General features: G+C 37.0%; 1 protein-coding gene and 1 long non-coding RNA gene across 2 annotated transcripts in view; one reads left to right on the top strand and one right to left on the bottom strand.

Moving 5' to 3' along the window:
• LOC150005993 (uncharacterized) overlaps nt 1-26,969 on the bottom strand; it is a 301,478-nt gene that overhangs the window by 209,989 nt on the left and 64,520 nt on the right. The window lies entirely within an intron of this gene.
• EFEMP1 (EGF-like fibulin extracellular matrix protein 1) overlaps nt 1-26,969 on the top strand; it is an 83,372-nt gene that overhangs the window by 32,578 nt on the left and 23,825 nt on the right. The window contains exon 5 of the mRNA XM_090281316.1: nt 26,811-26,933. Within this exon, the coding sequence (XP_090137442.1) occupies nt 26,811-26,933 (123 nt within the window). The remainder of the gene's footprint in view (nt 1-26,810; nt 26,934-26,969) is intronic.

Here is a 26,969-nt window from a genome sequence, read left to right as displayed (position 1 = left end):
TAATTCTGGGCTAATTTCAAAGTTAACAATGTGAATTGCTCAATTTTTCTGGTTTCTTCTGAAATGAAAACTTGGAACATCATAGACTCCATGGATACGCTTCATGCAGTAACCATTTTAAGTATATATAACAGATCTAAGGACATAGACTGTTTTATCTGTGTTTATTCATACAAAGAAATTCTCTTAAAGATTGCCTTATTTTGGTATCTACCTTTAGCACATCAATTGCATAACTGGCATGGATCCATCTCTTTTTGTACTCTACAGACATAGAAACCGTGTACAGGGCGTGTTTCTCCATGAGACTTTCGGAGTTTACACTGCCAAACAGGCATTAAGCTACCCTAAATTCCTGGCAAGTATATAACCTTACGGGTATACAGTAGTGCATTTAAACATTGAGGAGAACTTTCATCTCACTCTGCTAACAGAGTCATTTAATCCTGTCCAAAAAGATGTGTCCGTTTTAGACTCTCCTTTGATTACAAATGAGAAGGAGGGACAAGTCACTGCCAAAAAAATGAAAAAGAAAAGAAGATACAGAGCCTATGATTATGGTCCCCCCCCCAAACAAGAGCATGTTATTCAGGTTTCTCAAGATTCAGCATTTTAAGTTAGAGAGGGCAGAAGATAGAAAAGCTGCAAAATGAATACTTTTTACAACAGCATTCAGGAATTCAGCTAAGTGACTTTTAATTTCAGATTCTTAAAGCTAAACGAGGTCTTCGAGTGTACAAGGTCTGTCCAGAAGGTATCCAGCCACGTAACATGAAAAATAGAGACATTTATTGAAGAAATAAATGTACAAGACTCAAGAAACATCATACATAAGACAGTGACTCCTCAGTCCCCTTCAAAGTAGGCACGTTGGGACCTCACACAGTTCTCCCAGTCGCCATCAGCTGCCTTGTTGTATTTTCCTGAACCTCATCGATGGTCTGAAATCTCTTCCCTTTCAAAGATGATTTTAGTTTTGGGAAAAGCGAGAAGTCACAGAGCATCAAATCTGGGCTGTAGGGAGACTGAGTCACCTCGGTGATTTGATGTTTCACCAAAAAAATCTGCATGAGAAGTGATGCATAAGCTGGCACACTGTTGTGATGAAGCTGCCAATCACCAGTTTCCCATAGCTGTGACCTTCGGAATCATCTGAATAGTTTCTGCAGAGGAATGTTCAAGCTTAATGTGAAATTCGATGAAGATTTGTTGATCTACTCATACATGTACACATGCTTACTCAATGGCATCTACCGCTCCAACTGACTAGTACAGGAAGTTGTCATTGTTCACGCATGGGCATTCCAGTCCACTCCCCTTGACTGGCAGGTTACATGTATGTCACGCAAACTGTTCTCTTTATATTAACAATGGCTGGACATTTTCCAGACAAACTTTATAGTACAAATTTATTTTTGCCCCCAATGGAAATGTGAGGTACAATGCCCTCAAGCTCATTTAAAATACCAAAGACTATTTTATACACTAACTTGAGAAATCTTTATAAGTGAATCCCTCACAGGGTCCAAAGTTTTACTAAACAGTATTTTCTTTCATCCTGTATTGCCTTTAGGTACTTCTTGAACTAATACTCAGATGTTACTTGAATGCTCTTCCTTTACAACACTGAAAGTGTTTTAACTCAGAAAAGAGTGGGCGAAATCTCACAACCTATGTATGTCAAATACAATTTATCAGCAAATTAAATTCAAGTATGAATGACAATTTATGAATAACTTAGGGAAAATGGTAACTGTAGTATCAATTTGGAACAAAGCCATGAAGTCAAGTTTCATTTGGTTTAATGGTATATTAAAGATTTGGGCACAAGTTGATAGTTGCTCGCATTTAACATTTTGATCACTAAATAATCATATGCCTTAATATGATGAAGGTCGCAGAGTCTTCCTTTCAGAAAAACTCTTAAAACAGGACAAAGAGTAATAAGTCTAGCATTTTTTTAAGGTTGTTAATCAATTGACTTTATTTTTAATTGAATTTATTGGGGTGACATTGGTTAATAAATTATATAGGTTTCAGATGTACAATTCTATAACATATCATCTGTACATTGTATTGTGTGTTCACCACCCTAAGTCAAGTCTCCTTACATCTCCACTTATCAGCAATTTACCCACTCTCCCTCCCCCTACACCCCTTTCCCTCTGGTAATCACCATACTGTTCTCTGGGTCCATGAGTTCTTTCTTTCTTTCTTTCTTTTCTTTTCTTTTCTTTTTTTCTTTTCTTTTCTTTTTTCTTTTCTTCTCTTTTCTTTTCTTTTCTTTTCTTTTCTTTTTTCTGCTTAATCACTTCACCATTTTCACCCAGTCCCTAACCACTTCTCCTCTGACAGCTGTCAGTGTGTTCTCTGTCTCTATGAACCTGTTTCTATTTTGTTTGTTAGTTTATTTTGCTCGTAAGATTCCACATAAAAGTGAAATTATGGAAGTTGTCTTTCTATGACTGGCCTATTTCATTTAACATAATTTTCTTCAGGTTCATCTATGCTGTCAACAAAGGACAAGATGTCATTCATTTTTATAGCCAAGGAGTATTACATTGTATAAATGTACCACAGCTTTTTTATCCACTCATCAACTGATGGACACTTGGGCTACTTCCAAATCTTGGTTATTATAAATAATGCTGCAATGAATATAGGGGTGCCTATAGTCTTTCAAATTAGTGTTTCTGGTTTCTTCATATATATTCCCAGAAGTAGGATGTCTGGGTGAAAAAACAGTTCCATTTTTGTTTTTTTTTAAGGTAGTATATCCATACTGCTTTGCATGGTGGTTGCACCAATCTTTATTCTCAGCAATAGTGCATGAGTGTTCCCTTTTCTTCACACCCTTGCCAACACTTGTTTTTTGTTGATTTATTGATGATAGCCATTCTGATAGGTGTGAGGTTTTAATTTTGGTTTTAATTTATATTTCTCTGATGATTATTAACAATGAGCATCTCTTCAAATGTCTATTGGCCATTGTATGTCCTCTTCGGAGAAGTGTCTATTCAGGTACTTTGCCCATTTTTCAATTGGATTGTTTTTTGTTTGTTTGTATTTTAGTGTTGAGTTTTATAAGTTCTTCACAAATTTTGGATATTAACTCCTTCTTAACTGTATTATTGGAAAATATGTTCTCCCATCCAGTGGGTTGTCTTTTCATTATGTAGATGGTTTCCTTTGCTGTGCAAAGACTTTTCTCTTTGATGTAGTCCCATTTGTTTATTTTTCTTTTGTTTCCCCTATCCAAGAAGATATACACAAAAATAATATTGCTATGAGAAATGTCTGAGATTTTATTGCCTATGTTTCCTTCTAAGATTTTTATGGTTTTGTGCCTAACATTTAAGTCTTTGATTCATTTTTAGTTTATTCTTGTGTATGGTGTAGGAAGTGGTCTAGTTTCTTTTCTTTTTTCTTTTTGCACATATCTATTCAATTTTCCCAACACCATTTATTGAAAAGACTATCTTTGCCCCGTTGCATGTTTTTGCCTCCTTTGTCAAATATTAATTGACTATAAAGTCATGGGTTTATTTCTGGGCTCTCTATTATCCATTGACTCTAAGTCTGTTTTTATGCAAGTACCATGCTGTTCTGTTTACTATGGCCTTGTAGTATAGTGTGATATCAGGTAGCATTATTCCTCCAACTTTTTTTCTCTTTCTCAAGATTGCTGTGACTATTCAAGGTCTTTAGTGGTTCCATATAAATTATACATTTTTGAAATATTTGTTCCAGTTCTGTGAAATAGCCTTTGGTATCTTGATAGAAATTGCATTGAATGTGTAGATTGCTTTGGGTAGTGTCAACATTTTAATGATGTTAATCCTTCCTATCTATTTTTTTATTATTATTTTTTGTATATTTTATTGATTATGTTGTTACAATAGTTCCAATTTTTCCCCCTTTGCTCACCTCTTCAAAGCACCACCCTTCCCCAGCAATCCTACCCCCCTTAGCTCACGTCCATGGGTTGTGCATACAAGTTCTTTGGCCTCGCCTTTTCCTATATTCTTCTTTTTCTTAATTAATTAATTATTTTTTATAACAATAAAAAATAACAATTCCCACCTCTCAGACTTAAGACCCTTTATAATCTTATAAAGGACAATGGGCGAAGGTCTCGTGCTCCTCTAGCTACTTCAAGCTGAACATGGTCATCATCCTACCTACCCTTGGGTCCAGAAATTTCTGATAAGAGTGGAGGGGTGGGTGGCCTTACCATATGGGGAAGGATCGTGCAGACTCCAGGTCAGTTGGCTGTCCCTGGACCACAGCATGCTTGGTTTAACAGGCTGGCATCCTAGTTGTATTCTGGGGGCAACAGATTTGGCAACAGGGATAAAAGGGATCATTCAATTTATAACCACTAGATGACAAAAGGTAGGTATTAATTTTCCAATGTCCCACATTAGGGGGGAAAAAAAGGCTCTTTAGAGGAAGGTGTGCAATGCACATCACACCTGTCCAAAACCCTTTTGCCCACTATACTTTGTTTGGGCTGAGGGGAATATCTTAGGTTTCCCCTCTCTCAGAACTCTGGGCCTTTTCTTTCCAAGCCTTTAGGCTAGAAAAGAGAAACCAGTTTTAAAGTGAAGCCCACAGACCGCCCCATGTTTCACCAACCCAGCCACTTAGTTCGGCCAAATCATTGAGTCTCAGGAGGCAGCAATGCAGACAGGATTAAGTGAGGCCTACACATATGGACAGTCACTTAGGTAATGAGATCATAGGCTTATGCCCTATGAAAACAGAACACACATGTTAATTTACGCAACATAATCCACAAACCAGTCTCTATATCTGCAAGACTCTCTTATTGGAAAGACATCCAGTTGCAAGGCATTTGACATTCTTCTTGTCTGTAAATTAAGCATCTTTGATAATGTCACAGACCTAGTTTAACTTTCAAATAAAAACAAACTTTAAATGAAAATAACCTTTAAAGACAGTTAGCTGTACTACTTTATAGTCTACCACTGAGCACTGTGGTTTTCTTTGAATCGCGATTTTTCTCCTTAAGATTACCCTCCTTGTCATTAAAGGGACCACATTAAGTCCAGTTTTAATTTATCCTGTTCATTTGCATAAACACTACAAGAGCAGCAAATGATCACATATGGTCTTCACATCTGCTTTCCTGGAACTTACACAAGGAACCTTTAGGGTGACTTTCAGTCTGCCCTTCAGGGCACAGGAGCTGAGCCAAGTAACCGCCATTCAGCCTTGCCTGTAAACACCTGTCTTTTCCAAGTCCTTCGGGATTTCAATTGTGCTTTAAGGTCCCTTCTAGCCATCTTTCAAAAAAGCAACCTTCATTCCTTCACTGGAAAGATTGCTATAAACTGCACAACCAAGACACCAGGCCTTTTTTTATCGTGGGCTTTTATTACCTTTGAAAGTCAATCCCAGTTCCTCAGGGCTTTCTGGTAACAACCAGAGTCCAAGCATGTCTCCTTTAGGCATGACATTCCAGTCAAAGTCATGGTCAACAAAACCTCTATTAACAACTGGTATTATTAGTTTTATGCAAAGAACTTTATGTCATTGCTTACTTCTTCAGAATGCCAAATTCTGGAGGGATCAGGTAGGGAGAAAAATATACAATGTGAAGGAAAATTCTTGTCCTTCTAATCTTCACTAAAATTGCATTTCCATACTTTACAATTTTTTTTGTTCACTGTCCTACATGTGAGGGTATTTTGGGGAGGGGGCGGTTGCTGGCTCATTTATTTTATTTTGCTTTCATTTTTTCCCTGACTAAAAATTATTGTGTGTTTGTTTTCCTATTATAGTAGTCCACTTTTTTCCCTATTGTTTCCCTGCACCCTGCCCACCCCTTCTCCCACAGTCAATCCCCACCCAGTTGTCCATGTCCATGGGTCATTTATACATGTTCTTTGACTAGACCCTTCCCCTTCTTACCCCATTCTCACCATTCCCCCTGCCCCCTTATCACTATTAGGTTACTCCTTCTTTACATACCTCTGGTTCAATTTTGCTCATTTGTTTGTATTGTTCATTAGTCTCCTGTAATAGGTGACAGCATAAGGTATTTTTCTTTCAGTGCCTGGCTTATTTCGCTAAGCATAATTCTCTCCAGTTCCATCCATGTTGTTGCAAATTTTAGAAGTTCCTTCTTTCTTTCTGCTACATAGTACTCCATTGTGTAAATGTACCACAGTTTTTTGATCCACTCATCTACAGATGGGCACTTAGGCTGTTTCCAGCACTTGGCTACTGTAAATAGTGCTGCTATGAACATAGGGGTGCATAGGTACTTTTAAATTGGTGTTTCAGGATTTTTCAGATATAATCCTAGCAATGGAATTGCTGGTTCAAAAGGCAGTTCCATTTTTAGTTTTTTTAGGAAATTCCATACTGTTTTCCATAGTGGCTGCACCAGTCTGCATTCCCACCAGCAGGGCACTAGGGTTCCCTTTTCTCCGCATTCTGACCAGCACTTGTTGTTTGTTGATTTGTTGATGATGGCCATTCTGACTGGTGTGAGGTGGTATCTCATTGTGGTTTTAATTTGCATCTCTCTGATGGCTAGTGATGTTGAGCATTCTTTCATATGCTTTTGGGTCCTCTGTATGTCATCTTTGGAGAAGTGTTTGTTGAGGTCCTTTGCCCATTTTTTAATTGGATTATCTTTCTTCTTGGTGTTGAATCATATAAGTTCTCTATATATTTTGGAGATCAATCTCTTGTCTGAGGTATCATTGGCAAATATGTTTTCCCATATGGTTGGTTCCCTTTTCATCTTGCTGATGTTTTCTTTTGCTGAGCAGAAACTCTAGTTTGACACAGTCCCATTTGTTTATTCTTCCCTATATTTGCCTTGCCTTAGGAGACATATCAGTGAAAATGTTGCTATGGAAATTATCTGAAATTTTCCTGCCTATGTTTTCTTCTAGGACTTTTATGGTGCCATGGCTGACATTTAAGTCTTTGATCTATCTTGAGTTTATTCTGGTGTATGGTGTAAGTGAGTGGTCTAGTTTCGTTTTTTTGCATGTCTCTGCCCAGTTCTCCCAGCACCATCTGTTGAAAAGGCTCTTTTCATTCCATTTTATGTTCCTTCACCCTTTGTCGAATATTAGTTGACCATAAAGACTAGGATTTATTTCTGGGCTCTCTATTCTGTTCCATTGATCTATATGTCTGTTCTTATGCCAGTACCAGGCTGTTTTGATTACTGTGGCCTTGTAGTATAGTTTGATATCAGGTATTGTGATTTCTCCTACTGTGTTCTTCTATCTCAAGACTGCTGTGGCTTTTTGGAATCTTTTTTGGTTCCATATAAATTTTTGAAGTATTTGTTCTAGGTCTGTGAAAAATGTCATTGGTATTTTAATAGGGATTGCATTGCATATATAAATTGCTTTGGGTAGTATGGACATTTTAATGATGCTGATTTTTCCCATCCATGAACCTGGTATATGCTTCCATTTATTTGTATCTTCCTTAATTTCTTTCTTCAGTGTTATGTAGTTTTCTGAGTACAGATCTTTTACCTCCTTGGTTAAGTTTATTTCTAGGTACTTTATTTTTCTTGTTGCTATAGTAAATGGGATTTTTTTCTAGTTTCTATCTCTGATATGTCATTGTTGGTGTACAAAAATGCCTTTGATTTCAGAATATTGACTTTGTACCCTGCTGTTTTGCCAAATCACTTATTAGGGTGAGTAGTTTTTTGCTGGTGTCTATAGGGTTTTTTATGTACACTATCATATTGTATGCAAATAATGACAGTTTTACTTCCTCTTTTCCAATTTAGATGCCTTTTATTTGTTTTTCTTCTGTGATTGCTGTGGCTATAACTTCCAACACTATATTGAATAAGAGAGGAGAAAGTGGACATCCTCCTCCTGTTCCTGACCTCAGAGGGAATGTTTTCAGTTTTTGCCCATTGAGTATGATGTTGGCTTCAGGTTTCTCATATATGGCCTTTATTATGTTGAGGTATACTCCCTCTATTCCCATTTTGCTGAGAGTTTTCATCATAAACGGGTGTTGTACTTTATCAAATGCTTTTTCTACATCTATTGATATGATCATGTGACTTTTTTCTTTCATTTTTTTTATGTGGACTATTACATTTATTGATTTCCAAATATTAAACCGTCCTTGCATCCCTGAGATGAATCCCACTTGATTGTGGTGTATGATCTTTTTAATGTGTTGCTGGATCCAGTTTGCCAATATTTTGGTGAGGATTTTAGCATCTATGTATATCACTGATATTGGCCTGTAATTTTCTTTCTTTATTGTGTCTTGACCTGTTTCTGGAATTAGGGTAATATTGGCTTTATAGAACGAATTTGGGAGTCTTCCCTCTTCTTGGATTTTTTGGAATAGTCTGAGAAGGATAGGAGTTAGTCCTTTCCTAAATGTTTTGTAAAATTCACTTGTGAAGCCATCCAGTCCAGGGCTTTTGTGTGCCAGGAGTTTTTGTATTACTGCTTCAATTTCATTAGTTGTTATTGGTCTGTTCAGGCTTTCTGCTTCCTCTTGATTCAGTTTTGGAAGATTATATGTTTCCAGATATTTGTCCTTTCATTTAGGTTGTCAAGTTTTTTGCCATACAGTTGTTCATAATAATTTCTTATGATCCTTTGTATTTCTGTGGTATCAGTTGTGATTTCTCCTCTTTCACTTCTGATTTTGTTTATTTGGGTCCTCTCTCTTTTTTTCTTGATGAGCCTGGCTAAAGGCTTGTCGGTTTTGTTTATCTTTTCAAAGAACCAGCTCCTGCTTTTGTTGACCTTTTGAATTGTATTTTTAGTCTCTATGTCATTCAATTCTGCTCTGATCTTGATGATTTCCTTCTTTCTTCTCGCTCTGGGCTTTGTTTGTTGTTGTTGTTCTAGTTCTTGTAGCTGTAGGGTTAGATTTTTTATTTGAGATTCTTCTGCCCTTTTCAGGTAGGGCTGTATTGCTATGAACTTTCCTCTCAGGACAGCTTTTGCTGCATCCCATAGTTTTGGGGCTGTCGTGTGTTCATTATCATTAGTTTCCAGAAACTTCTTGATTTCTTCCTTGATGTCATTGTTAACCCATTCATTATTTAATAGCATGTTATTCATTTCCACGAGTTTGAATGTTTTTGAGTTTTTCCTTGAGGTTGATTTCCAGTTTTAAGCCATAGTGATCTGAGAAGATGCTTGATATAATTTCAGTTTTCCTGAATTTGTTGAGGCTTGTTTTGTGTTCTACCATGTGGTCTATCTTTGAAAATGTTCCATGTGCACTTGAAAAGAATGTATATTTGCTTCTTTGGGGTGAAAAGTTTTATATATATATCAACTAAGTCCATTTGATCTAGAGTGTTGTTCAATGCCTCAATATCTTTGGTGTTCTTTGATTCAGAAATCTGTCCATTGTTGACAATGGGGTGTTAAAGTCCCCTACTATGACTATGTTGCTGTCTATATCCTTCTGACGTCTTTCAAAGTTTTCCTTACATATTTGGGTGCTCTTATGTTGGGTGCATATATGTTTACAAGGATTATATCTTCTTGATGGATTTTTCCCTTAAGTATTATGAAATGTCCTTCTTTGTCTCATTTTAAGGACTTTGCTGTGAACTCTGTTTTGTCTGATATGAGTATTGCTACTCCAGCAATTTTTTTTATATCCGTTTGCTTGAAATATTTTTTTCTATCCATTCGCTTTCAGTCTATGTAGATCTTTTCTTCTAAGGTGGGTCTCTTGTAGATAGCATATATGTGGGTCATGATTTCTAATCGATTCAGCTACCCTATGTTTTTTGACTGGTACATTTAATCCATTTACATTTAATGTTATTATTGATAGGTACTTATTTATTGTCCTTTTCCCCCTTTGTACTTGTGTTTGTCTCTGTTTCTTCATTTTCTTAAAGCAGGCGCTTTAGCATCTCTTGTAATGTTGGTTTGATGATGTATTCTTTCAGTCTTCTTTTGTCTTGGAAACTCCCTATTTCACCTTCATTTTGAATGAGAGCCTTCCTGGGTAGAGTATTCGTGGTTGTAGGTCTTTGTTTTTCATTGCTTGGAATATTTTTTGCCATTCCCTTATGGCTTGTAGTGTTTCTGCTGAGAAATCTGATGATAGCCTTATTTGAGCTCCCTTGTATGTTATTAGCTGTTTCTCTCTTGCTGCTTTTAGGATTATCTCTTTTTCCTTGAGTGTTGCCATTTTAAATATGATGTGTCTTGAAGTGGGCCTGTTGGAGTTCATCTTCATTGGGACCCTCTGTGCTTCCTGGACTTGCGTGACTCTTTCTTTCATCAAGTTAGGGAAGTTTTCTGTCATTAGTTTTTCAAACAGGTTTTCTATCCCTTGCTCCTCTGCTTCTCCTTCTGGAATTCCAATGATATAGATATTATTACATTTCATGTTGTCCTGCAGCTCTCTTAAAACCTCTTCATTCTTTTTTAGTCTTTTTTCATTTTGTTGCACTGTCTGGGAGTTTTTGTCTACATTCTCCTCCAGCTCGCAGATCTGATCTGCTTCCTCTAGCCTGCTTTTAATTCCTTCTACTGTGTTCTTCAATTCAGAAATTTTATTCTTCTTTTCCTCCTGGCTCTTATTGATAGCTTCTATGTCCTTTATCATGCTGGTGTAATTCTCAGTAAGTTCCTTGTAGTTGCCCTGGAATTCTTTGTAGTTTTCTTTGAGCTTGCTTATCTCATTGAGCTTCCCTATAATCCATCTTTTGCATTCCATTTCTGATAGTTTGCTTCCCTCTATTTCATTTAGCACTCTTTCTGGGGATTTTTCATTTAATTTTGATGGGGGGTTGTTTCTCTGTCTCCCCATTTTTGTGACTCTTCTTGTGTGTTGCTGCTTCTTAGATTGATTTGCACTTCCTGGATCTGCCCCTGGTAGCATCAGATTGTTTATCAGTCTGGGCCTAGGCAGTCTGTTGGAGACTACCAGAGATCTACTGCCTTTGTCTGTCTCTTTTAGTTGTTAATCTATTCAATCTGTGATCAGCCTGTCAGACTTAAGGAGCAAGGGTGGGGCAAAATAATTCCTGTAGGCGGAGCTTTTGCTTCCCCTCAGGATGATGCCACTTTGAGGGGAATGGTCTTCCTGCAGTATGCAGAATGAGTCAGCACTAGCACCCGGTCGGCTGCTCCCCCAGTTCTCCTCTCAAAGCCACTGCCCCAAATTCTCCCCAGGCATCTCTAGTCCTCTCTGCTCTCCCTCTGCTTGATCCCAGGGTAAGTGGGTGCCAAAATATTTTCGTACGTGATCCGCTTAAGAGCTCTTTTTCTTCAGGTGTTTCTCTCAGGACAGCAAGAAACCCTGTGGCTTTTTGCTTTTCACAAGTGGATACTATTTTACTTTCCACTCTGTTGCTGTAGGCTGGGAAGCTCAGCTGGGGGTTTAGACCCTGCCCTTCTCAGGGGGAACTCCTGGCTGCTGAGCTGTTTCTCAGTCCCTTTAGCTGCCACCCGTAGCAACCCAGCCAACCCTTTCACATCTCCGCACTTCCTACCAGTCACGTTGTGATGAAGTGGCCTTTTCTGTCTCTCCATGGTTATAAGACCTCTCCAGCTAGTGTTCAGTTGGCTATTCCAGATGATTTCTCCACAATTAAGTTGTAAGTCCAGACTGGTCCTGGAAGGAGGTTAGTGTAGCTTCCACTTACTCCTCCGCCATCTTGGATCCCCCAATCCTTCCTATCTATTAACATGGTATATGCTTCCACTAATTTGTACCTTCTTCAATTTCTTTCGTGTCCTATAATTTTCTGAGTACAGGTCTTTTATATCCTTGGTTAAATTTATTTCTAAGTATTTTTTAATGCAATTGTAAATGGGATTGTTTTCTTGGTTTCCCTTTCTTTCTTTCTATTTATTTATTTATGTATTTATTTATTTTAATCCTCACCCAAGGATATGATTTTATTAATTTGAGAGAGAAACAGTGATATGAGAGAGAAACATTGATCATTTGCTTCCTGTATGCACCTCAACTGGGAATCAAATCCACAACCTAGGTATGTGCCTTGACCAGGGCTTGAACCTCCAACCTTTTGGTGTACTGGATGGCACTCCAACCAACTGAGCAACATGGTCTGGGCCTTATTTTCCTTTCTGATAGTTCATTATTGGCATAAAAAAAATACAACTGATATCTGGATATTTATTTTGTATCCTGCTACTTGACTGAGTCCATTTATCAGTTTCAGTAGGTTTGTTTTTTGGGGTTTTTTTTTTTTTTTTTTTTTTTGTGAATCCTTAGAGTTCTTTATATACACTATCATGTCAACTGCAAATAATGACAGTTTCACTTATTCCTTTCCAATTTGGATGCTTTTTATTTCTTCTTCTTGTCTGATTGCTATGACTAAGACTGCTACTACTATGTTGAATAAGAGTGGTAAAAGTGGACATCCTTGTCTTGTTCCTGATCTTCAGGGAAATGCTTCTAGTTTTTGCCCATTGAGTATGATGTTGGCTGTGGGTTTGTCATATATGACTTTTACTGTGTTGAAGTACAACCTCTTTTACTATGTTGAAGTACAATCTCTTTATTCCCACTTTGCTGAGAGTTTTTATCATAAATGGGTGCTGCATTTATTAAATGCTTTTTCTGCATCTATTGATATGTTCCTGTGGTTTTCATCTTCACTTTGTTTATATGTTGTATCATGTTTATTGATTTGCAGATATTGTACCAACCTTGCATTGCATCCCTGGAATAAATCCCACTTGATCATTGTATATGATGTTTTTAATGTATTGCTGGATTAAGTTTGCTAATATTTTATTGAGAATTTTAGCATCTATATTTATCAGAGATATTGGCCTATAATTTTCTTTCTTGATAGTGTCTTTATCTGGTTTTGGAATTAGGATAATGCTGGGCTCATAAAATAGCTTGGGAGCCACCCCTCCTCTTGAACTTTCTGGAAGAGTTTGAGAAGGATAGGTGTTAATTCTTCTTTGCACGTTTGGTAAAATTCACCTGTGAAGCCATCCAGTCCAGGACTTTTGTTTGTTCAGAGGTTTTTTTTTTTATAATTGCTTCAATTTCACTAGTTGCAATCTGTCTATTCAGATTCTCCTATTTTTCCTGATTCAGTTTTGGAAAATTGTATGTTTCTAGGAATTTATTCATTTCTCCCAGATTGTCCAATTTTTTGGCATATAATTTTTCATAATATTTTTTTATAATCCTTTGTATTTGTTGGTGTCAGTTATACTTCTCATCTTTCATTCCTGATTTTATTTGGGTCCTCTCCTTTTTCTTATTTGAGAGTACATTTATTAAAGCTGGGGACAGTGAAACAAGGAGTGGCTTAGGATAGAGAAAGCAAACAAGAGAGCCCATGTGGGGCTGCTTTGGCTCACTGGAAAGTCAGTGAGAAGGGGGCCTTGGGACAGGTTCAGGGGTTAGCTCCAGACAAGCTGCCACTGCCCATTGTTCCACTGGTTGCAAGTCTCATGGGAACCCTTAGAATTTAGGAGATGCATGGCTAAGAGGAAAGAAAGATGTGGGCATGCTCCTAGAAGATAAAGCACATTCTCTTGTTTTGTTGATGAATCTGGTTAAAGGTTTGACAATCTCGTTTATCTTTTCAAAGGACCAGTTTTTGTTTATTTTGATCTTTTGTATTTTTTAGACTCTGTTTTATTTACTTCTTCTTTGATATTTATTATTTCCTTCTTCTACTCACTTTAGGCGTTGTTTGTTGTTCTTTTTCAAGTTCCTTTAAGTGTAAATTTAGGTTGTTTACTTGGGGTATGTCTTGTTTATTGAGATAAGCCTGTAATGCTATAAATATCCCTCTTAGGACTGCTTTTGCTGTGTCCCATAGATTTTGGGTTGTTGTGTTCTCATTTTCATTTTTTTAAGGTATCTTTTGATTTCTTCCTTGATCTTATTGTTAACTCATTCACTATTTAGTAATATGTTATTTAGCTTCCATTTCTTTGTGTGTTTTTCAGGGTTTTTTTTGTGATTAACTTCTAATTTTATACCATTACGGTCAGAAAAGATGCCCGATATAATGTCAATCTTTTTAAATCTGATGCTTGTTTTTTGCCCTAATATGTGATATATCTTTAAAAATGTTCCATATGTACTTAAAAATAATTTATGTTCTGCTGTTTTAAGGTGAAATGCTTTGAAAATATTAATTAGTCATTTGATGTAGGGTGTCATTTAAGGGCACTGTTTTCTTGTTAATTTTCTGTCTGGAAGATCTATCCATTGATGTCACTGGGTTATTAAAATTCCTTACTATGACTGTGTCTCTGTCAATCTCTCCTTTATGTTCATCAAGATTTGCTTTACATATTTAGATGCTCCTATGTTGGGTTCATAAATGTTTACAAGGGTTATATCCTCTTGTTGGATTGTTCCCTTTATCATTATACAGTGTCCTTCTTTGTTCCTTACTATAACTTTTGTTTTAAAGTCTATTTTTTCAGACAAAAGTATTGCTACCCCAGCTTCTTTTTCATTTCCATTTTCATGAAATATCTTTTTCCATCCCTTTACTTTCAGTCTGTGTGATCTTTCATTTTAAGGTGAGTCTTTTGTATATAGCATATAGAGATAGGCTTTATTTTCTTATCCATTCAGCCACCCTATGTCTTTTGATTGGAGCATTTAAGCCATTTACATTTAAAATGATTATTGATAGGTATATATTTATTGCCATTATATTCTTTTAACTATATTATTTTTTGCCCCTCCTCCTTCTCTTCCTCCCATTTCTCCTCTTCCTCCTCTTCCTCCTTCTTCTTTTTTGAAGGCCCTTTACCATTTCTTGTAATACTGGCTTGGTGGTGATGAACTCTTTTAGGATTTTCCTGTCTAGTAAGGTCTTTGTTACTCCTTCAATTTTAAATGATAGCCTTACTGGGTAAAGTAGTCTTAGTTGTAGGACATTGCTTTCCATCACTTTGAATATCTCATGTTAGTCCCTTCTAGCCTGAAATGTTTCTGTTGAGAAATCAGTTAACAGTCTTGTGGGAGCTCCCTTATAGGTAATTAACTATCTTTCTCTTGCTGCTTTTAAGATTCTCTCTCTATCTTTAACCTTTGCCATTTTAATTATGATATGTCTTGGTGTGAGCCTCTTTGGGTTCATCTTCTTTGGGACTCTCTGCATTTCTGGGACTCGTGTCTTTTCTTCAACAGGTTAGAGAATTTTTTGGTCATTGTTTCTTCAAATAGGTTCTCAATCCCTTGCTCTTCCTCTTCTCCTCCTGGTACCCATATGATGTGGATATTGTTACACTTCATTGTTGTCCCAAATGTCCATTAAACTATTCTCATTTTTTAATTATTTTTTCTTTTTGATGCTCTCATTGGGTGCTTTCTGCTCCTTTTTCTTCCAAATCACTAATTCAGACTTTTGCTTCTTCCAACCTACTCTTTATTCCTTTCATTGTATTCTTCACTTCAAATATTTTATTCTTTACTTCTAACTGGTCTTTTTTATGGTTTCTATGTCCTTTCATGCTGTCATAATTCTCATTAAGGCATCCTTGGGCATCCTTATAACCTTTTTTTTTTTTAACTCTACATCTGATAAATTGCTTGCCTTCATTTCTTCTAGCTCTTTTTCTGCAGATTTCTCCTGTTCTTTTATTTGGGGTATGTTTTTTTGTCTCCCTATTTTGACTGCTTCTTTGTTTTTGTTTCTATGTATTAGGTAGATCTACTATGACTCACAATCTTGCTAGGGTGGCCTTATGTACTAGGTGTCCTGTGGAACCCAGTGGCACAGTCTCCTCGACCACTTGAGCTGGATGTTCCAGGAACATCCCTTGTTTTGGTTATGTGGGCCCTCTTGCTGTAAATGAGTCTTGATTGCTATTGCCCCATTCATGCATAGGGTTGGCCCTTGGGCTGGTTGACTCTGAGGATCGACCCTTACCACAGTGTACAAGCTGCTATTCAGGGGCTGACCATATGAAGTGGAATTTTCCTCAGCAGGTTCTGGTGCCTGTCTAGTTTGCCTTTTTAATATGCCACTTGTAAAGCTAATAGGATCCTTCTCTGATCTTGTCTGAAGTTTGTCTCTGGATATGTTGGTTCTGGGCCTCTTGGGAAGGACTCTGGTGCAATCCAATGTTAGTTGCTGCCTGTGACTGGCCCTGGGTAGCCTGCTTGGAGGTACAAGGCAATCCATTATTTGTGGCTGCCTCTGCTAAACCCAGTTGTGTGCAGGAAGGACCAAGCTGCAAACCAAACCTAGCTTTTACCAGTATAGGACTCAGGGACAAGTCATCAGAAGTCCCAAGGAACCCTGAGATCCACATTTCCCTGTCTCTGCCTGCTGGCTGCTTATTAGGCTGAGTCGCTGAAAGAGCCTTTGGCAGTACTTGAGTTGCATAAGGCAGGTTCTCAGTGAGTCACCAGGTAGGGGCACTTGGTGTTCACCAGATTGATACAGGTTCAAATTTGGTGCCAGTGCTGGGTATGAGACCACTCAACAAATGTCCCAGGGTATATCAAGTCTAGCTGCCACCCACTAAGTACTCACACACCTTTGTAGTGGGGTAGGGTCTCAGGAAGTTGTCAGGATGAGGCCAGTGGAGTTTATTAGACCCAAACAGACCAAGATTAGGCCATGTGAAGGAGGGCTCTATATCAGTTGGGCATGCAAGGGGAAAATGTCTGCTGTCCTAGAGCAACACAACTCAGGCTATTCCAGATTCTATCCAGACCCCAATCTCAGCAGAGCAAGGTCACTGGGAGTCAGAAGGGTGGGGCTAGTAGATTTCCCTTGAGGGGGAGGTACCGGTCAGGCTTGGGGGAAGGTGGAGGAAATGACCCTTGCCCCAGAACCACACAACCCAGTCACTGGCACCCCCTGAGTCTTCCCAGACGTCTACGACATCTACACCCTGGCCTAGGCAGCTGACTCCTCAGCAGGGCAAAAGTTCCACAGAGTGAGGTGACAGGAAGTAGAGAGGGTAGGGCTATTGTATTCCCCCGGGTGGAGGCCATATGGAGGGAAGTGTTCCACCCAAGAAAGTTGGAATCTGCCATGTGGAAGAAGAACTCAGCTCAAGGATCCTGATAGCTGTCCCTTCAGCTCTCTCCCCAGAGCCACAAGTACCCCAGTCTCTCTTCACATGACTGTAGTCTGCTCTGCCTTCCCTCTGCTGGAATCCAGAGTGAGTGGCTATGAACAAGATTTTATGTGTTGGATTTTTAAGAGGACACATGTATCTCTGGCAAACTTCCATCTCTCCCTGGCACACAGAATTCCCACTGATTTTCACAGCCAGATATGTAAGTGCCACTTCCTGGCTCTTATACTCTGGGCTGATGCACCTGATGCGGGGCTGAGACCCCTGAGTCCTCATGGGAAACCTTTGAAGCAGAGATATCCCTCTAGAATCTAAGCTGCCATCTCTGGGAGGAGGGTCAACCCTTTTCACATCTCCACCTTTCCTACCAGTCCTGATGTGGCTTCTGTAAATTTTGGTTATGAGTCTTCTCTTCAGCTAGTCAAGGTAATTGTTCTATATTTCAGTTATAATTCCAGGTTTGTCCTGAGTGGAGGTATGGGTAACATCCACTTACTCCGCCATCATCTTGGATCCACCAAGTCTAGGATTTCTTAATTGCTTTCTGGCTCAAGGAAGATGATATTAAAAAATCACATAATACGAGATCTTTCCTTGCTGTATTTTATCATCAAGCAAGTTTTTCAGATATTAGAGGATAAATTATAAAAGTAATCTTTAAACTATACAAAGATATGTGTATGCACCATACGTCTAAGAAGAATTCTCAAATACTAATTTTGTTACCTTCTTTAAGCCATAAATTGTTTTGAAATGTATGTGTTCTTTTCCAAAATAAGGAGCTCTTTATTTTTTGGTGTTGCTGTTGTTGTTTCTATCTTCTTTAATTTACCATTTACCAGTTTATTATAAAAGGATATGATAAAGGATACAAATGAACATACAGCTAGAAGGTTGCATAGGTCAAGGTATATGGGAAGGAATACAGAACTTTCATGACTTCTCTGGGTGTGTCATCTCTCCATGTTGTTGTTTCTCTTATTTACATTATAGTTACACAATAAAAACTGTATGTTGCAATTCCTGAAATTTATTTAATCTTACCTTAGGCCAGCATATAGTCATTTTCTTTGTAAGTTTTTCTCAATACTTAAAAAGGTTGTGTATGCTGTACAGTGTTCTAAATATGTCAATTATTTCAATATTTTTCTATTCCTTTCTGAAAATGTATGCTTATTCTTTTAGTTAATTGAGAGAAGTATGTTACATTTTTCATGGCAATTGTGTTTATCCATTACTCCCTTTAGTTCTATCCACTTTTTCTTTATCTATATGGAAGCCAGGGATTAAGTGTAATTAAATGTATAATTTCCATATTTTCCTAGTGAACTAAAACTTTTATCATTACATGGTATTATTTTTTATTCTCTAGTAATATTTTTTCCTTTAAAAATATTAATATTGCAAAGCCAACTCCTTTTGGTTAGTGTTGCATGGTATATTTTTAATCTTTTTTTATCTGTGTTATTCTGTTTATATTGTGTCTCTTGAAACAGCTTATGTAGGTTCTTTGTTTTTAATCAACCTGAGAAATTTGGGGTTTTAGTAGGAGCAATTCATCCACTTGCATTTAATGTAACTATTGATATGGTTAGGTTTTAACTGCCATTTTAGTATTTACCTCCTATGCATTCAGCATATTTTAGTTACCTTTTTCTCCTTTCTAGCCTTCTCTCTAAAATGATGAAAATTTTCATATTATTCTATTTTCCCATGTATTAGCTGTGTAGTTTCATACTTTTTTACTATTCCTTAGTGTTTTTCCTAGAGATTACTTTAGCATGAATCCTTGACTTATCAAAGCCTAAAATTAATTAGTAGTTTTACCTCTTCCCAGACATTGCAAGGACCTTAAACTACTTAAACTCAATTTACCCTCCTGTCAATCTATATGCTATTATTCTCGTGTATTTCCATTCTATAGATTTTATAAACCCCTAAAGACCTTACTATTCTTGTTTTATATATTCAGTATTCATTTAGATTTACCTACATATTTATGCTCTCACTGCTTTTCACTGTACTGAAATTTTAAATCAAAAGGAAAAAATAAAAAGGTATTAGTGAAAATCTGTTGAGTCACCCCCTCCCTCTTCATTCTCCCTCCCTGCTCCATTTGGAATTCTGGAAAACATAGGGCCCTGAGGCATATGGGGAAACATTGTACAGAAACATAAGTAAGACGTAATGAAATGGGTAGGAAAATATACACAAGAAGGTAACATGCTCAAAAGGCAAGAAGCACAAAGATATACTTTATTTCAAAAGCCTTAGGCAGTTAATGATTTAGAGAAGTATTGCCAAGTTACACTCAGCAAATTTAGTACTATGCCTCAATTTAGTGAGCACAAAAGCTGTTTATTGTTGAATGAACAACAAGTATAATGTAATTGGTCTCATACGATTAGGAGGTCACCAAGCCATGCTTGTTATAATTGGCATTGCCATAGCCAGGGGCTTATGTGACCTCAAGTGATGATTGGCCTGAAGGAGTAAGCCAGGAATGTGTGTACTTTGGGCTAGAGAGACTGACTAATCTGGCTGTAAGGACTCAGGAAAAGGGGCCAGGAATCAAATCACAGCACAAAGGCAGGGAATGGTGGACTCAGTTGAATGTAGTCAGTCTGCATTCAGTTAATCACTTTCCAGGGGTTTGATCTGGAGCTGAGGATGGGAAAGGGTGAGAAGTTCAAGGTGAAGTGGTGGAGCACCAGGAAAACACAATTGAAATGTCAGTGCATAGGCATCTCATAATAAGCTAGGATCCTAATTCCTCCAAAGGCCAGGTCCACAGCTTGTATGGGATGGGCTTGAATTTTCACACAGAGGGTCTTTAATTTCTGGCAACCCTGAAACAAAGACCGATGGTGCTGTTTGTTTCAAAATACAGTTTTACTTCCACAAGGTTACAGACTGATGGCTGGTTGTAGCATCATCCCAAATACTAGGATCATCTTTTACCAAACATTTGCTTAATGGGTAATTAAGTTTAAATAAAAAAGAGAGGTTAGCTGGGACTAACATTCAAAGAGATGCCAGAGGACATACCTAACAATGAATTATTTATTTGTAGAAAATGTTTCTTCTTTAAGATTCTGAAAGCAATGCGCTTCACTTTGCCAGTGTGTAAAAAGACCTGAAAAATGAGAATTAAGGTATTTGTTTCCTTGCTCATTCTCCTGTTTTAGTCTATGACTGATTGGTTCATTTGGTTTGTACACAATACTGATGAGTCATGAGTTAAGTGTTCACATGCATCGGTTGGTTTTCTCCCCCACACTCATGAACCCTATGTCTAACCTCATCAAAGCATCTTGCAAATGAACCCCACTAGTTACAGAGGAGACCAAGTAAGAGAGGATCAGTTTGCAGTGCAAATCCATCATTATTGCTAGAAAAAACAACTCCAAGTACGTGTAGCATTTTTCCATATGGGAACAGCATATTTCAGGGTTCTGATAAAATGCAGTGCAATGCTAAGGACATCAGGACACTTGACTCTCCGACTTCCTTTCTAAAACAAAAACATGAACTATCAGGGAGGCTGATATTGTTGATTTTGGTGATATTTTTGTTTATCATTTAAAGCACACCAAATTAACAATCTGTTTTGCCAGAACAGATAAGAATCTAGAACTATAAATCTACTGTTGGCCATGGACAAAGACAGTCTTCTTTTGTTACTTAATATCAGTATTTATTTTCTCCACTAGGACTGCTTAGCTTGGGTGAATTCTGGTTGATAATTTCAGAAGAGTGTAAAGCTAACTAGAACTGGGCATTTGGCCCAGATAAATCTGATTCCAGTACTATGAAAGAAGCAGCAAGGGAAATAGAAAGTCTTTGACAAAAATTGTTGGTAATTGGCTAAGGAGTGGGGAGGGAAACAGAAGACTTGGAGTGCTATGAATGTTATTCTAACATAGAAGAAAGACACAAGGGAGGAATCAAGGTGCTACAGATTAACAACCCTCTCTTTAATTTTAAGAAAAATTAAATATATATAACTACAATAAAACTGCTGCTATTGACAACTGTTAGTAAGTACATCTTTCTGGAGGCCTAAAATGCAGAGGCAAAAATGAAAATTTTAGGTATGAATTTCTGCTCTCTGTGACCTTGGGTAGGTTACCTCACCAATTTACATTTCAGTGACATCCTCCTGCCTCACCCATAAATTGTAGATGATGTAATCACTTATTCCACAGAGCTGATATTAGGATTAATTCAGAGGTCTATAGATCTGATTTCCTAATCAAATAATAGGTGTTTAGATATTGCTAAGCATTTACCTATTTTTACACTAATTAAGTTTAGAATTTTAAAAAATTTGCATAGGAAGTTATATAAAATGTTATATACCTACGTTCTTAATCAGATTTCAATCAACATAATATACTCAGGTTATTGTTATCAATAGCCATTAATGAATGAGGCAGCAGTAAAGCAACAATGCCCTCAGCTCTTGTTGAGATAGTTTCTACTTCCAAGATTATACTGAAAAATAATATGAAAACCTAAATAACTATAATATCTTCACCTAATGAGCCCCTTTTATTTAAAAACTTTCATAGAGCAAGTAAAAAGAGTACTTTGCTAGGAACTAATTTATTTTTCTGTTAGTAGAAAGGGTTAGAACCAATCACTCTGAGCAAATGGGTATCTATCTAAATCATTAAAAATGTGAAGAGAAAAAGAAGAAAATAGAAAGAAAGAAGCCAGGAGTAAAGTAATTCTTTACAGCAAACATGAATGCTTGACCTTCCCCCCCCCACACACACACTTTACTCCCTTTATGAGTTAGACCAGCATGATTGGGGAAAATATAACTAAGTTTTAAGTCCATACAGATCAAGAATTAGCAGCAACTTGAACTTAACCACTATCTTTTCTTTAACCACAGTAGCTCAAGGGACAGGAGCATCAAATAATCTTTCCAAAGCGTGCACAGTGTCCCACACAGTCTAGATACAAAAAAAAAAAAAAAAAAAAAAAAAAACATATTTTGAAGATTCTGAACATTTTTTAAAAATCTGTACACTATCAGACAGTATATTTTACAAAAGGAGAAGCAGAGAGAAAAAGAATTGATACCATAGTCCTGGATCACATAGGTGGTGACAGAATCAAAATAATTTCAGTCCCCTTCCTCCTGTTTCAGTATGTTCTCATCACTCGTTCGTGGTAGCTTATTCCAAAGTAGCTCTGAATTATTCCTTAAACCTAAAGCAGCACAAATTAGAAAAGTCTAATTGGTAATCTACAGCATTTAAGATACAGAAAATTTTTGCCAATGAAACACTCCATGTTGTGGTAAATTATCAAATTGTGGAAATAATATTGCAGAGATTAAAATATTGCATAAGAGAGAGAAAGCTGCATGAGTCAAAGGTTTGGGAAATATGAGTAAGAACAAAGGGAAGGAGCCAAAAACATAGAGAATGAGGGCCTAAGCAGGGACCTAATGGACACCAAAAAGACGTGGGCATAGTTACCTCCACTAACTTTGAGAGAAAACTAAATATGTAGTCACATAGACTGGGGATCAGTATGGTAAAGAAGCTAGGAGTGTGAGCTGAGCAAAAATCAGACTGTATTATTTAAAGCAATGATGGTGCCAAAGTCAGCAAGAGAGGGACCTGCAACAGTATAAATCACTAGGAGGGAGAACATGGGCACATTTTTGACAAATGAGGGAGTCACCAAATATTGCCATTAGCTATTCTTAATGCATTAGAATGATGAAATATGAGTTGATTGACGTGTTGTGATATTTTAGGAAGCACACTCTATTATTTTGTTCTTTAGTAATGTTTACATTAGGCCACGTCCACATGGTTCAGAGCTGTTCCCTGTGGTGTTAAATCCAAATTCTAATCTCACCTTTCAGGCTCTGAATTTTGCTCATGACTTGAACTACCATTTTATGAGTGCCTTCAACCAGGCACTGCACCAGGCTCCTCACACACAGCCCCTTCCAGGCATGCTGACTCCAGCTGTCAGCCATCCTCATGCAAACCACTTTTGTCTTGTCACTGTTTTCTAATGCAACCTGCTTTCTGCCTGGAAAGAGCCTCCTCTTTCTGTGAGTCCATGCACCTCACCTTCTTCAAAATGCTGCTCAAAACTCAGCTCTTCTGGCAGACCTTCCATTGCCACCCTTCTCTGATACTGCCTTATTCCTCGTAGCTTCTACACTTGTCAATGCCCTTGCTTTACATCCTTTTTCATTTGCTGACAGTTTGCTGATTTTGCTGTTTTTTCTCACATCTTACCTGTTAACTTGTCTTGTAAATGTTAAGTTCCATGAGATAAAACACTGGGCCTACTTTCCTTAAACTCTAGGCCTTAGTTTTCAGTAATCATGATTCATTCATCCATTTATTGACACATATTCATTGAAAAACCACCATGTTTTATGCATTCTGCCAGGCACTAGGAATACAGGAAAAAAGTAAGACAATAGACTCCATCCTCAAAGAGTGTGGGTCCAGGGTCCAGGGAATGTTAACTGGTGGCCTGAGAACTTAGTGAGCCTAACTGTCAAGGAAAAATTATAGATGGTTTAAAAACCAACCAAAAACTCCTCTCCTCAGAGTACATTTTCTTAGATTGTCAGGAAAATTATGGCTGACCTGAATACTTTTCCTTATGAATAAACTATTGCTTTTGCCACTACAGATATTCTTACCACAGAGGGCTTTCATTATCACCCCTGGGAGAGCCAGATCTTCTGGCACATCTGCACAAGGATGGATTTTCTGCTTTGAATTTTTGACATAGATGTATATTTTAGTGATTTTTCTTATAACATTGAACTTTCTGACATTTAAGACAAATAGAAATGCATACAAGTAGAAAAGAGGAGCATAAAAGATTTTAACAATGTATAACAATTCTTATATGACTTTGTATATTCTTATATAACTTTCTAATATGGCATATGCTTTATGAATGCCAAAACAGTATCTCAAAGTACAACTTTCAAAATAATAAAATTGTTTTATTTAAATAAACCAATAAATTGACCACAACATGAAGTCACTTAGTGTGTTTTATGGGCAAAAATTTTCTGTATCATAAATGCTGTAGATTATCAATTAAACTTTTCTAACTAGTGCTGCTTTAGGTTTAAGAAATAATTCAGAATACTTTGAAATAAGCTACAATTGAAGATAATTCAAAGAAATCCATTAGATAACCTGCTAAGAGCAAAGGAGAGAATAATAATCTAAACTCGAATCAGGGAAGCCATAAATGAAAATGCAGTCAGTTCACAGACTAGCAGATGCAGCTCAGGTGTATGATGAAGCATGCATTCAAATCCTTTAGAATAATTTCTCAAAAAGGTTTCATACAACTGCAATTTATTGCATTTCAGGAGGCTTTCCCCCTGAAAGAATTAAAAATAAAAGTGAATCCAGGTAAATAGAAAGTATATGAAAAATATTAGCAGTCAATCCTAGGTGAGGTGAGTAGTGCTGAAATTTTGATTCGTGTTTTCATTTATTTTTTTTCATTTTGTTTTTTTGTTGTTGTTGTCTTTTTTTGATAGAGAAAGGAAAAGGATGTAGTTGTGGTGGAGGCACTGGTATTTTACTTAGTTTTTTATTATTGTTTTTGTTTGTTTTTAACTTACCCAATATTTTTATTAAATAATCCTTCTCAGAAGGTAAATGGAGCTATTCTTAAGGAGGCTTAATTAGGTCCAGGGAGCACAGTTTTTATGTTTAAAATCTATTTAATGATATCTTAAGTTCACAAGAAATGTTACTCTATTTATCAAAGAGGCTTAGAACTGAATGACAAGAAAGTAGGAAGGAAATTGTAGGACACCAGAAATGTAATTGGGGTGGAGGCAGTTTGCAGAGAGATGTCTCAGAAAGAAGCCTCAGTCACTGGTGAGGCCTCCTTTAGAAAATGCAGCAGCCAGCCAGTCCTTGATCTTCTGCCAGCATGTACTGAGGAAACTTGCCACATCTGAATCTCACATTGCAGTATCTCTCAGGGCTGTTATCACTGCAAATCCTGGCAAATGTTCTTGACATAAAACAATAGGAATTCTGCTGTCATTTCTGCATTAGCAAGTCATAAAGCTCCAAAGAAACCTCAGTAGAAAAGTTTTCATCAAGTGCATATGAGAACATAATAAAAGACACAAAAGAAAAAAGATAATCTCAAAGCAAGATTGCTGTACCTTTGCATAATACCTAAAAAGGACAGAGTTGTCATCACTGATTTGACCAAAACTTAACAACCGGGTTCAAAGGATTATGTAAGTAGTTGCTTAAATAGGTTATTATCCAATAACAGCCATATATCCCTTGAGTATTTTTCATCTCCCCTCCCTCATTCTTTTGGAATCTCTTGTATCATTTCCACACCCAGCTAATTGAAGCCCATATCTGAGGACAACTCTCTTATAACCTGAACTTTCTACATTATTACACTGGGTAGTGTAAGTGCAGTAATTCTCCCTGGAAATATTAGAAAGATGAATGGCAATATTCTGAGCTTCTTAAAGGGAAGGGCAGGAATTGAATAAATTCTAACTGATGGTTCATGTTTTATTATTGATTCTTGGCCCAAAATACCACCCTGGGTCTACCACAGTGGTGTTCTAAGAACCCCTAAGCTTGTCACAGTTTTTATGCTAAATTTGTCATCAAGGAATTATGAGGCTATATTTTTTAATGACACTTAGAGTCTTAAGTGGTTGAAAGAGTGCCAAAATCACACAATCCTTTCATTTGTGCTATTTAACTTCATAATGTGAGAGAGGAGAGACAGAGAGAGCTGAATGGATGCATAAGTGATGTAGATAAGGCAAAATTAAATATCACTTATAAATTATTGTGTAATACAAATGTACACACATATTCACATCACATTTTTATCCCAAAGAAATTTTTTATAACACATTTATTATATTATGCCTGAGAACATTTTTCCTTTTCTAAAACTATAACTTTCATATTCCTTAGGTCACCTTTACTCTATTATTCCCAGAATTGAAATGCTTTGGGAAAATACATATTTTACACTACATCAGCCTATCTATCCTAGAGGAATATGACCAAATAAATCCTTTGCATTTTGAAATTTGAATTGAAAGGTTTATACATATAGTCATATTACCCTAAAGTTGGAACACAACCACAAACAGCAACAGGGAATACATAATATGGAAGTTTGATTTATACCCTGTTATTGGGCAGATTTTTAGAGATTTATTAATAGAAATTATTTCAAATGCAATATATTGGGTAGGAAAAAATGAGCATCATACAATTTATTTACACTTTAAAACACACAAAACAATACTGTATAGTCGAATGGGTGCATCTCTGTATATTAAACATATAACAACATCTCAGGGGATGAATCACGCCTACCAGGACAGTGGCAGGTGAGTAGGTAAATGGACAAGAGTGGAGTAAGGCTTTAGCTGTATCTGGTATGTTTCAATTCTTAACAAACTCAAGTGAGCTGAGACAAGCAGAGCAAAATGTTAGCATTTGTTCAATCTGAGTGGTACACACTGACATCTATGAAATTATTTTCTGAACACTAAAAATAACATTATTTTAAATATTTCCAATATAACAATATTGCAGAGTAATGTTTTAAAAATAAAGTAAAAACTCAGTTTCTTTAAGAAAAGTATTATGATGATACAGGGGAAATACTAATGTCTTCACAACCAATTCAAATCCTTTCTATGTTGCATGTCTTTAACAGACATAGATGAGTGCACTGCAGGGACGCACAACTGTCGAGCTGACCAGGTGTGCATCAATTTACGTGGCTCCTTTGCCTGCCAGTGCCCTCCAGGGTATCAGAAGCGAGGAGAACAGTGTGTGGGTAAGTACAACAGTGCAGTAAAGAAAGTCCTATCTT

Source organism: Furipterus horrens, unplaced genomic scaffold, assembly GCF_987537825.1.
Source record: "Furipterus horrens unplaced genomic scaffold, mFurHor1.1.pri manual_scaffold_6, whole genome shotgun sequence".
Taxonomy (NCBI): Eukaryota; Metazoa; Chordata; class Mammalia; order Chiroptera; family Furipteridae; genus Furipterus; species Furipterus horrens.
The sequence above is the reverse complement of the archived record's forward strand: the minus strand, read 5'-3'. Positions and strand labels throughout refer to the sequence as shown.